This window comes from Patella vulgata, chromosome 2 (assembly GCF_932274485.2).
Source record: "Patella vulgata chromosome 2, xgPatVulg1.2, whole genome shotgun sequence".
In the NCBI taxonomy this organism is placed as follows: Eukaryota; Metazoa; Mollusca; class Gastropoda; family Patellidae; genus Patella; species Patella vulgata.
The window spans coordinates 88,274,664-88,287,825 of NC_065880.2; the positions used below are offsets into that span (position 1 = coordinate 88,274,664).

At 37.9% G+C, this 13,162-nt stretch overlaps 1 protein-coding gene across 1 annotated transcript in view; it reads right to left on the reverse strand.

The window, feature by feature from the left end:
* Positions 1 to 13,162, reverse strand: part of LOC126812449 (ethanolamine-phosphate phospho-lyase) — a 39,507-nt gene that overhangs the window by 5,330 nt on the left and 21,015 nt on the right. Inside the window, exons 6-9 of the mRNA XM_050538846.2 lie at positions 11,137 to 11,227; positions 9,726 to 9,845; positions 8,707 to 8,789; positions 2,888 to 2,982 (exon numbers count right to left, since the gene is read on the reverse strand). Of these exons, the coding sequence (XP_050394803.1) occupies positions 2,888 to 2,982; positions 8,707 to 8,789; positions 9,726 to 9,845; positions 11,137 to 11,227 (389 nt within the window). The remainder of the gene's footprint in view (positions 1 to 2,887; positions 2,983 to 8,706; positions 8,790 to 9,725; positions 9,846 to 11,136; positions 11,228 to 13,162) is intronic.

Consider the following 13,162-nt stretch of genomic DNA (forward strand, 5'->3'; position numbering starts at 1 on the left):
TTCAAGGATATTTTCCTATTTCCGCGAAATTCAAGGATATTCAAGACCTTGAAAATGAAATTTTAAATTTAAGGATATTAAAGGATTTTCAAGGACCGCGGGAACCCTGTCCCTGCATTGGCCGAGAAAGTTCATCCAGATTTTCCGGAGGTCCTGTGTACCCATTGGCGTGCACGTAAAAGATCCCTTGACAGTTGGAATTTGATATATAAGTAGACCGTAGTGCCGCTGTTCGGGCAAAATTTCCCTCATAGCACATCGTATGGCATATGCCAGTCTTCATTAGCCCAGTATAGGAGCAGAACAGTAGGATGTTAAACCCCATTTCATTTCATTTCATTTTATTTTAATGTCAATTCTAGTTTTCCTCTACATATGACAAGAAGAATCTAGTTTAGAAAATGAGGTCTATGACATTTTTTGTTTCCACTATTTGTTTCCTAACTAGATTTTTTTCATCTAATAATAAGGCCATATAAAAAAAATAATCTGGTTCCCAATCAGACCGGGGGTGGGGGTGGGGGTGAATGGCCGAGTGGTTAGCGCGTGTACGTAGTATCATAAGGTCTGCCATAGAGTCAACTGGCATGGTTTTGATTCCCCGTTTGTATGTGACAAAGAGTAGAGTCGCCTGTCCAACCTCTTGGGTTTTCTATGGATCCTCCGGTTTCCTCCCACTACTAAAGACCCCTACGCGCAAGCGAATTATTGAAATAAAATTGAACCATATGTTAGTCCCGAAATGACCTAGATTGTGTCGATTGGACCCATTTCTCTCTTTCTGTGTATTTAGCACTAATTTCTTTTACGTTCATTTAAAATCAAATCTTCGCTTAAAAATTCGAAAAAATCATTTAAAATTACCCAAAATCATAAACAAAAGTCATTGTTAATCAAGCAGTGATCCTTTGATAAAATAAAAACACAGTAATAAAAAAAACTCACTCCCACATCATATATTTTTGGTCAAAGGATTGTCTGTAACAAGAATAATTTTATTGTATGGCCTTATGACACATGTACTTGTCTTCAGCTAGTGTCAATTCTAAATCAGAAAAAAACCCCAAAAAACTGTGAGACTCATTTATCATTACAAAACAAACAACATGACAAGATGTTATTTCTTTGAGGATTGTATTACCATAATTTTTAGCCGCTTTTATACATTTCTTTATAATGTGACAGAAAGAGATGGATATGTGATTTAAAGAGAGAGAGAGAGAGAAATAGGGTTTAAGTCCACTTGACACAAACTACAATACAAACATTAGTCGTTTTTATTCATTTCTTTATAATATGATAAAAAAAAGAGATAGGAATGTGATTTAAAGGGAGAGCTCAAGAGAGAAAAATGGGGTTTAATGTCCACTCAACACAAACTAGGTCATTTTGGGACTAACATATGGTTCAATTGTATTTCAATAATTTAACAGTGAGAGGAAACCAGATGACCCAGAGAAAACCCATGAGGTTGGACAGATGACCGGGGAAACAAAACCACGCCAGTTGACTTAATCAAACCTCATGATACTATACGCACGCACTAACCACTCGGCCAGGAGGTTGGACAGATGACCTACTCCTTGTCACGTACGACCAGGGGAATCGAAGTGATTTAAAGGAGCAGTTCCAGATATATTTTTGATGCCTTATATAAGATTTAGATAAAAAGCTGGCTGTATAACTGTCTTCATTAAGTAGTTTGGTACAGATAAGTAGAACTATAGGGCTTACATACAGTTGAAGTTATCTGAGTTCTCTAAAAAGATGGTCTGGATAATGTATTGAAGTTGTTAGCTAGTACCAGTGACAACGAGAACTAGGCTAACAAAGATGTCTGGTAATTTAAAATCGGGCAATGATATCATAGTCTGCTAATACAAATATGGTAATCCCATATCCTCCTTGTGCCCATATTATTACAATGGGTTTAAATCCAGGGTAGTGTCTGTGCAGCTGACCAATCCGATAAAGGAAGTACCTAGTCATTTTTCCGGGGCTCAATACATGACTCATGCACGTATCTTTATATAATAAGAGCGGGGTTAACTTTCCCTTCAGACATCATGGTGAGACCGTAGAAAAGACATAATCAGTGAGTTCCTAGGGGAATGTCATACCCACAGCCGCCTCGGCTGAGAGGCTTGGATAGAGACAAAATGTGATGTTTAAGCTGTTAGGTCAGAGTCATAAAGGATGTTAAACTCAGAACGTGGATATTTTGATAACTCCTAAAGTTTCTATTATAGAATAGATGTTGTAGTTTGCAGTATTTAACCTTTGTAGTTTGCTGTATTTGTTATATAAACATAGTAACAACATAAACAGTGTTTTAGACTTAATTGATCATTGGAAATAGTTATCACATAAGGACATAGGGCACCTGTCATAGACTTTGTCAGGCACAAATTATTATTACACAAGGTATATGTTATAATAAAAAAGTTGTGTGATAATTTGTGTTTGACCATTATGAGAGAAACTAGGTCATTTTGGGAGTAACATATGGTTTAATTTTATTTCAATAATTCGCATGCGTGTAGGGGTCTTTAGCAGTGGGAGGAAACAGGAGGATCCGGAGAAAACCCACGAGGTTGGACAGGCGACCCTACTCCTTGTCACATACATCCGGGGATTCGAAACCACGTCAGTTGATTCAATGACAGGCCTTATGATACAGCCCGCACATGCTAACCATTCAACCATCCAACCCTCCCCGACCATTATAAGGTCCATTGTCTGACAGGTACTCCCGTCTTCATTAGCCCAGTCAGAGCAGAACCGCAGTTCGTTAAATCCCATTTCATTTCATTTCTGTAACAGATGCCTTATAAGATCCAGATTTAGACCCAACAAAACATTCCTGAAAATCATCAAATGAACCTACCATGATACTGGAACGCCCAGAAATTTTCACCTGTTCTTCCGAGCCCCGTTTGTACCTCATCAGCCAAACACACACCACCATTCTCTCGAACATGTCTGAAAATGTTTAATTAGATGTATTTTAATCAGGGCTGAATTAATTTTGCTTGGGGCCCCATGGTTAAAAATATTCCTAGGACTCTCCCTTGCATCAACAGTGAAAAGGGAATCAAATGGGGTTTAACATCCTACTGTTTTGCTCCAATTGGGATAATGAAGACGGGCATACGCCATACAGTGTTCTATGAGGGTAATTTTGCCCAAGCAACAGCACTATGGCCTCCTCTTATATCATATTCCAACTGTCAAGGGATCTTTTACATGCATGCCACAGTGCAGTAGGACATTAACCCTGTATTTCATTAAAAAGGGAATTTCTACATATATAGGTTACACTGTAACCCAGGTATCGTTTAATCTTGTGTATCTAGCACTAATTTCTTTCACAGTCGTTTAATATCCAATCTTTGTTTAAAAATTCGTAAAAACTGTTTAAAATCACCATAAATCGTTTAATTTGTACTTCTGTCCAGTTTAAAGCTGACCATTCAATTTTGATAATGAGTGTCCAATTTTCATTTAACAGATGTTAAAAGTTCTACTATTATTAACTCATGTTTCATTTCACGGGGCAGTAGGACGTTATCCTCTTTCTACGTTAATCCCTGTTTCATTTCACGAGAAACTCGTAGCAGGTATTAACTTCATTTCATTTAATTTCATTTTATTTCATTTTATTTCCATTTGATCAGATAACAAATCACGTCAACACCCGACAATAAAAACCTAATCCCTGAAATAAAAGACATCGGCTTCCACAAATTACTACGAGGGGATGTGGATTTCAAAGGATTGGGATGTAGACTTCAAAGGATTGTTGTTTAAGTTAGTTTTTTTCATGAAGATAAAATAATCAAATGACGAAACAATATGAATCATTTTACAGTGTAAACAGCTTTAAATCATGTCAAAAGGATTATTTCATTCATTGGGGTTAAAAAAAACTTACTGACTGATCTTTTGAAATGAAATAAATTGCGTATTATTTCATTGACGTTTAAAGAAAACTACCAATCATTTAATCAAGCTGCTGATCCTCTTTGGTTATTACTCAACGGAATATATTGACCCAGATATTATCATTTTACGGATTCATCTTTCATAATATTTCAGTATGTAAGGGATTAAAAATCCCTGGTTTGACAATCAGAGACTTAAAAAAAACACGCAATAAGTCATTTTAAAAGCTAAAGATACATGAAGAGTCAAAGGGAAATACAATCTAAGTCACATTTTTGTCTTTTCGCATAAAAGGCAAAACAGACATTTGGACGAGAATGCTTAACGCGAACAGAACAACGAGTGGGTTTAATTACAACTTCAAAATGATGTTTAATACGAATCATAATTACCAATACAATAACTGACTTTCACTTTTTAGCCAAATTAAGGTGAAATAAATATGATGGGGCCACTTTTCAGCCAAATTAAGGTCAAATAAATATGATGGACTTGTATTTGTCCGGGAGGCCATTTCAGAAGGGCCTTGGTTTGATGTGACTCTGATCATTTTTACCTGAAATTAATTGTTCCACAGAAAGCTAATATACAATTTGCTGGGGATCGTTGAAAAAGTGACTTAGATCGTTCTTCCCCGGGGCTCTTCGCATGAATATGAGATTCTAAAAACAATATTTCAATGATGTGTTATGTAAGATTTGGATACTGAGCAGGGTTGTTCTTGCAATAATAGTTCAAAAATAGATAATGAAACATGTATATATTGAAACTTTCATTCAAATTACTTTATTCTGAGCAAAGTTATGAGTGTTGGAAGATTAAATTGTGTCTGCTGACGATTGCTAATTGACATAAAACGGTTTAATGTTCACGCGAAACGAACTAGGTTATTTTGGGACTAACTTATGGTTAAATTTTATTTCAACAATTCGCTTCTACGAAGGGGTCGTTAACAGTGTGAGGAAACCAAAGGACCTGGAGAAAACCCACAAGGTTGGACAGGCGACCCTACTCATTGTCACGTTGCACGTACAACCAGGGAATCGAAACCACGCCAGTTGACTCAATGACAGACTGTATGATGCAGCACGCACATGCAAACCATTCAGCCATTCACCCCCCTCTTGCAGAAGGAAAATAGTTAATATTGGGGACTCATTAAGCCGCACCGATGTCATCCCTATTAGTGATTTTAGCAGCCTGGCAAATATGTGGGGCTCATTAATTAAGCCGCACAGATGTCATCCCTATCAATGATTGTAGCACCCTAGTGAATATTTGGGGCTCCTTAAGCCGCACCGACTGATGTCATTCCTATCAGTGGTTGTAGCAGCCTAGCGAATATTAAAGGACAATATTGGTGCCAGTCATTATCACATATGTGATAGAACTTTGTTAAACACGTTCCAAATATTATTTTATCACAGAGATCATTGCAGGCGCGGATCCAGAGGGGGGGTCCAGGGGATCCGCGCCCCCCCCCCTCCCCTGCTCAGGCTTGAAAATTTGAAGGGTTCGAGAAACTTAAATCTAAACGCCTGAATCTGACCCAAAAATTGCGAGTTTGTATACATTGAGTTGAGTCATGACTTTCATTCCATTGTGGGCAAAAACAAATAGTCACATACAGCTCTAGCAATTAGCCAAAAACGTTGACAGCATAAATTCCCGCTGGGACCAACTGACCCCACGGCAAATCGCCTATTGATGACAGCAATTTTTTAATACCGTACTGTATGAAAATATAAGTTTATTGAAATTCGCCCATGTATCTGTTATCACCTGTCACTTCAGCCAGTTATATAGAGGGATAACTCGTGTTTTCCTTTTGCGCTTGTCACTTCCTATTGTTGAAACATTGATTATTCATCTATCGTAGCAATGATCTCTGTGATAAAATTATATTTGGAACGTGTTTAACCACTTCTATCACATATGTGATAATGACTGGCACCAATATTGTCCTTTAACTGCTAATCAGTGTGTTCTATAGTATATAATTACTCTATTATGGACTTCGATTCTCTCGTCTTTACCAAGTAAATGAACCAATTACAATTATCGTAATTGTATAGCGGTATTATAAGACTAATCTCAGAAGAGAACAAAGAATCATCTCATCGAATGAAACCTGGGCGTGAGATGAAAGAAGATATTTAATTAAAATATATTCCATCGCACAGATGATAAAAAGAGCCATGTCAGTGGTCGGAAAAAAAAATTACCGGTATTATGAATTATCTCTGGGAAGCTCAAATTAAATTTAGAAGCAATTGAAAAGAAATTAATTTTGGTAACTCAGTTTTTCAGACAGAATTAATTAAAGATACAGTATGTAAGATTTCTAAGATAAAAGAGCTAGACATTCTTGCTATAATAGTTCGAAAATAGATCATGTAAAATTAATAGTTTGAAAATTTCATTCAAATTACTCTATTGCGAGCGAAGATATTAGCCTGTGAAGGTTTGACAAGATGTGTGCAATAATTGCAACTATCATACTGGTTGTTCAAATCTAAGTCTCGCTTCTCCATTTTTAAATTAAATTAAAATATACCATCAAGACTTGATTATGATCTTGATAAGTAAATTATTTCTAATTATTAATTTATATAACATATCAGGCCTAAAGAAAGACTTGCAATAGGCAGATTTAGCTCTTACATAATGTATGTTTAAATACACAGCCATGAACATTAAAATAATACATTTAACAGTGAGTGGAAAAAATATCCAAGCTCTACCGGGAGGAATATATTGGATACCAATAAAATATCCAAGCTCTACCGGTAGGAATATATTGGATACCAATAAAATATCTTGCGAAAAAAATCACAGGGGAAAATTAGGGGAAGATCTAGGATTTTCAGAGATGAGGTGGGTAGAAATTCAATATTAAAGTAGCTAAGTCTCTAACTCAATATCATCCAAAATCTTCAACATTGAAAACACAATTTATACATTCATATTACAGTATAATATACGTTGCGACCCATTTTTGACAATTTCTAGGTCCCAAACATTAGCGATTTAGTTCCTTTAAAGTGTTATACTTATAGTGCCATTTTGCAACACTGCAGAAGCCCTGGACCCTCTAAATTGAGTTTGAGCAGGGAGAGGCAACTAGGCTAATGAAGACTGGCAGGCCTGTAGCTAGCAAGGGTGCAGGTGTCTCCCCTGGCAAATAAATGCCTCCCCCCCCCGCCACCCAAAGGGTGTCCAACAAGCCGCCCTTTCCATTGGACGCAATACGAAGTAAAGGACCACCGACCAACGTGCCCATATCAGTATGGGCACCCCATAAAATCCGAGTAACATTTGTTGTCTCTCTTAATTGTCCACATGACACATTACTCCTAGGTGCAAGATTATTTTGCTCCTTATTTTGATCCACATCAATATCATGATATAAAACAGTTTTATTTATTCGACATTGGCAGGACTAAAAATATCAATTATTCATTTACCCTGTTGTTTTCTTGGTAAATATTCACCTGGTTATGAATATTGGTACAAATCGTATTGTAGCACCTGAATCGCAATATGCATCGTATCGTGATGCAGTGGTAATACCCAGCACTAGTGCAGGTAAGGTTTCATATCTTTCTCAACTCTAACTTTTATTATGGCTAAAAATATGGACTGATTACATTGCTACTGTCCACAGTAGGAAGTCTTATAGCTTCAATTGTTGATAGTTTTCTGTAACTTAGTCACAGATCAAACTGAAGACTTAGTAATGTGTACCATATTGATAAAAATATCTATTAGTGACGTTTGTCTGATGTAAGTCCTCGTTATCACAAGCCACAATGTACTAAGATTTCCTCCGATGTTTTGACCAAGATAAAACATTTGAACTCCTCGCACTAGTTATGTCATTATTTACCCTAATATGGGAATATTAAAGATACATTATGGGAGATTAGATAAAGAGTTGGCAGTTCTCACTATAATAGTTAAAAACTAGATAATGTAAAGGCAATTTGCTGAAAAGTTCAGTCAAATTGCTCCACTCTGAACCGAGAATGTTACGCCTAGTCTTGATTATCATTACTAAAGTCGGTACGATAAAAAACATAGTCTTGGTTATCCATTTTTGGATTTAATCATCAATGAGCGTTGAGCAGCAGATCGGATTCAAATCCAGTAAATATCGCAGGCTAACTATGGCATCTAGAGTTGGTTATGGTCTGGCTAGGTTAATTAATGTCTAATTAATAATTTAGATAATATTTCAGGCCTAAAGAAAGACCTGCAATAGACAGATTTAGCTCTTGCATAATGTATGTTTAAATATATATTATACATGAGTTAAATCTGCCTATTGCAGGTCTTTTTTTCTAGATTCAAACCTTATATCGAGACATTTATTAACACATCAAGCCTATAACCAACTTTCTTGCTCATCGGATGGCCGACTATTAAGTCGATAAGAAAATATTTGTAATATCTTTGTTTAAAGTTAAAATAGAAAATCAAGACTTTGTTATTGTAGCAATAGTACTTAGAGAGAGAGAGAGAGAGTGTGTGAGAGAGAGAGAGAGAGAGAGAGAGAGAGAGAGAGAGACCTTGTGATTTAACACCAACAAGTTAAAGCATTACCCCCGCCCCCCACCTACAAAAAACCAAACAAACTGGTATTTGTTCAGATTTTAAAAATCCATATGTCTAATGTGGAAATAGTTCAATTGTGATACATATGGCTGGTAGCAGGGACTCTGGTCTTTCAGATCAAATTTAAAAAAAAAAAAAACGTACCTGTAAACATTTTGAAGATAATTTTTTGGGAAAGTGATGATGCCACTGGCAGACATTAGAGGTTCACACATAAACGCTGCTATCTGAAATATATATTTATCTTTGTGGTTAAACTAAGTCACAGCTATCTGAAATAAAAAATATATATATAATGTAGGAACTGGTTAGTATTAATAGTTTGTGGATAAAACTACAGGAGTACCAACCCCTCTACCCTATTTCCACTGTCCAGTACCCGACCCTCTTCCCTCTTTGTACTAGAGTACCCACCCCTCTGTTTTCACTGGAGTACCACCCCTCTACCCTATTTCTACAGAGGTACTCACCCCTCCACCCTGTTTGTACTGGAGTATTCAACCCTTCTACCCTGTTTGTACCGGAGTACCCACCCCTCTACCCTGTTTCTATTGGACTACCCAACCCTCTACCCTGTTTGTACTGGAGTACCAACCCCTCTACCCTATTTCTACTGGAATACCCACCCCTCTACCCTAATTCTACTGGGGTACACACCCTCTACCCTGTTTCTATTGGACTACCCAACCCTCTACCCTGTTTGTACTGGAGTACCAACCCCTCTACCCTATTTCTACTGGAGTACCCACCCCTCTACCCTATTTCTACTGGGGTACACACCCCTCTACCCTGTTTGTACTGGAGTACCCACCCCTCTACCCTATTTCCACTGCAATACCCACCCCTCTACCCTGTTTCTACATATATTAAAGGAGTACTCACCCCTCTTCCCTGTTTGTACAGGAATACCCACCCCTCTACCCTGTTTCCACTGAATACCCACCCCTCTACCCTGTTTATACATATATTAAAGGAGTACTCACCCCTATACCCTGTTTCCACTGAATACCCACCCCTCTACCCTGTTTATACATATATTAAAGGAGTACTAACGCCTCTAACTTGTTTCTACTGAGTACTCACCAATCTACCCTGGTCCTACCTATATTAAAGGAGTACTCGCGCCTCTACCCTGGTCCTACATATATTAAAGGAATACTCACCCCTCTACCCTGGTCCTGCACTTCCTCTATAATTTGTTTAACTTCATTGGAATATGAGAGACTAGGATTTGCCACTTCACCTTCACGATATTTCCCTCGGTATGTATCGGGACACGAGGCCTAAAATATTAATGTAACAAATAAATGGAATGAAATGGAAATGGGGTTTAACATCCTAACTTTCTGCACCGACAGGGCTGTTGAAGATTAGCATATGCCAGTCCATGTGCAATGGCGGTAGTTTTGCCCTTATTCACGGAGCCACAGCTGTTCGAGCTGCTGCGCACCCCTCTCTCCACAAAAAACAAAGCACACCCAAAAAGACAGTTGAAATTAATGGGAGCAAGAAATCATGATATAAAATTTAAACAATCGCAAACAAGCATTGATTCTGTTGTGTAAAATAACAAAGAATGGAATGAGGTATATGTTAGTCCCAAAATGGTCTAGTTTGTGTCGAGTCAGCGTTAAACCCCATTCCTCATTTTAAGTCATTTTTAGACTAACCTCTTTCAATATATTTTGGATCCACGGTGGATAAGTGAGTAAGATGCTAACTTGCTGGCCTGAAGGTCGCGGATTGGATCCTAGTGTTGGCCAAGAAAGTTCCCCTTATCAGTGGTGAGGACAGCTGTCGTTGGGATAGGACAAGAACTGAGGTCCAATGTACACATTGATGTGCACGTAAAAGATCCCTTGTCAGTTAGAACTTGATGTAAGAGTAGGCCTTAGCGCCGCTGTCCAGGCAAAATGTTTCTCATAGCACACTGTATGGCGTATGCCAGTCTTCATTAGCCCAGTCAGAGCAGAATAGTAGGACGTTAAACCCCATTTTATTTAGCAATACATTATTCTATGGTGTGTAATGCATGAACTTTGTTTGAAAAGTGATGCTGGGAACTTAGGAGCAGAACAATAGGACGATAAACCCCATTTCATTTCATTCTGCCCATATAAACTGATCAAGGGTCATAACACAGGCCGTTTCATCTCAAAATAATCAAAACATAAATTTTCAAAAGATTGGTTTCAATCTGTATAAAGTGTTAACTCAATTCCCCGGTTGTACGTGACAAGGAGTATGGTCACCTGTCCAACCTCATGGGTTTTCTCCTGGTCCTCCCACTGATGAAGACCCCTACGCGCAAGCAAATTATTGAAATAAAAATTGTACGTGACAAAGAGTATGGTCGACTGTCCAACGCCATGGGTTTTCTCCGGGTCCTTCGGTTTCCCTCCCACTGCTAAAGACCCCTATGCGCAAGCGAATTATTGAAATAAAAATTGAACCATGTGTTAGTCCATAAATGACCTAGTTTGTGTCGACTGGACGTTAAACCCCATATCTCTCTCTCTCTATAAATGTTCACAAGACGACCGACCAACAAATGAACCAACATTTTAAACTTACAACATGGACCCAGTCCTTTTTCTGCAAGTTCAACTTTTTGAATTTTAATGGACTGATCTCAATTAGGTTTCCTAGGTTACCATGGTAAGCACTGAAAAAAAAAAAGATAAATAAAATTTAGATTATATCAAAGGTCAGATATAATCCAGCGACAACATCACAATCAGAGCACAAGTTATGGTACTAAAAATGGGCTGGTCGATACATGATAGTTTGATATGTAAGGCACTGACTTACTTACTAGGGGGGGGGGGGGGGGGGGGTGGCCGAAATGGTTAGCTTGTGCACGGTGCATCATAAGGTCTGTCATTGAGTCAACTGGCGTACATAGTATCGATTCCCTGGTTGTATGTGACAAGGAGTTGGGTCACCTGTCCAAACCCCGTGGGTTTTCCCCAGTTTCCTCCCACTGCTAAAGACCCCTACGAGCAAGCAAATTATTGAAATAAATTAGAACCAGATGTTAGTCCCGAAATGATCTAGTTTGTGTCGAGTGGACGTTAAACCTAATTTCCCTCTCTCTCTCTCTCTCAAATCTAATTCAATAATTAGCTTGCACCTACAGTGTATGGGTCTCTTTTAGCTGTCAGAGGACACCAGAGGAAAGGAAGTTACTTGGGACTCTATGACATATTTGTGTAAACATATGGTTCAATTGTATTTCAATAATTAGCTTGCACCTACAGTGTATGGGTCTCTTTAAGCAGTCGTAGGGCACCAAAGGAAAGGAAGTTACTTGGGACACAAAGCCATATTTGTGTATACATGTTTATGGTTTAATTGTATTTCAATAATTAGCATGCACCTACAGTACAGTCGGAGGACACCAGAGTAAAGGATGCTACTAGGGTCTCTATGACATATTTGTGTAGGTCTATATATATATATACATTTTAGAGCAACTTATCTAGGTCCATACTAAACTAAACCTATCTGTTTACAATTAGCTCTGCTTGAGGACAGACACTAAGCTAGCTGACTAACGTTTTAATTCCTAAATCAACGCTTGTTCTGCTTGAGGACAGACACTAAGCTAGTTGACTGACATTTTAATTCCTAAGTTGATTTAGTTGTTTATTTAGTCTTTGTGTCATGTCCACTCCATACAAACTAGGTCATTTCAATAATGCACTTACGTGTAGGACTCTTTCGTAGTGGGAGAAAAGCAGAGGACCCGGAGAAAACCCACAAGGTTGGACAGGCGACCCCACTCCTTGTCATGTGCAAGCAGGGAATCAAAACCACGCCACTTGACTCAATGACAGACCCCCTAGTAAGCAAGCCAGCGCCTTACATAACTTGTGCTCTCATTGTGATGATGTTGAATCAATGAAAGACCTTATGATACAACGCATGCTAACCATTCGGCCATCCAACCCCCCCTTGTAGAATGATTGAGGTGTACGTGTCATCCTACATGTAACTATATTCTAATCTTGTAAAGTCACGCCATCCCTTAACTTGACATCTCTAGTGGATACCATCAATCTCATAATGTCACATGTCACAACAACCTTTTACAAACTCAAGAATTTCTAGTCTACAATATGTATTTAAAGGAGCTAAACCTATAACTCATGTATTTATGCAAGAGGTAAATCTGCCAATTGCAGGTCTTTCTTTAGGCCTGAAATCTTATCTAAATCATTAATTAGACATTAATTAACTTATCCAGACCATAATCAACTCTCGATGGCATCATTAGCATGCGATATTTACTGGATTAGAACCCGGTCTGCTGCTTCTGATTAAAACAAACAAGGGCCATAACTCTAGACGTTATAAACGGAAATTATTGAAATTAAATAGGCTTCTTCGTTTCACTAATTTAAATAATGCATATAAATTTCAGAAAGATAGGATGATAACTTTTTGGGTTAGAGCGTTCATAAGGTTAAACAAAGTGAAACAAGGGCCATAACTCTAGAAGTAATAAACGGAAATTGGTAAAATTCAATAGGCGTCTTCGTTTCCCTAATTTAAATATTGCATATAAATTTCACAAAGATCAGATGTTAACTGTTGG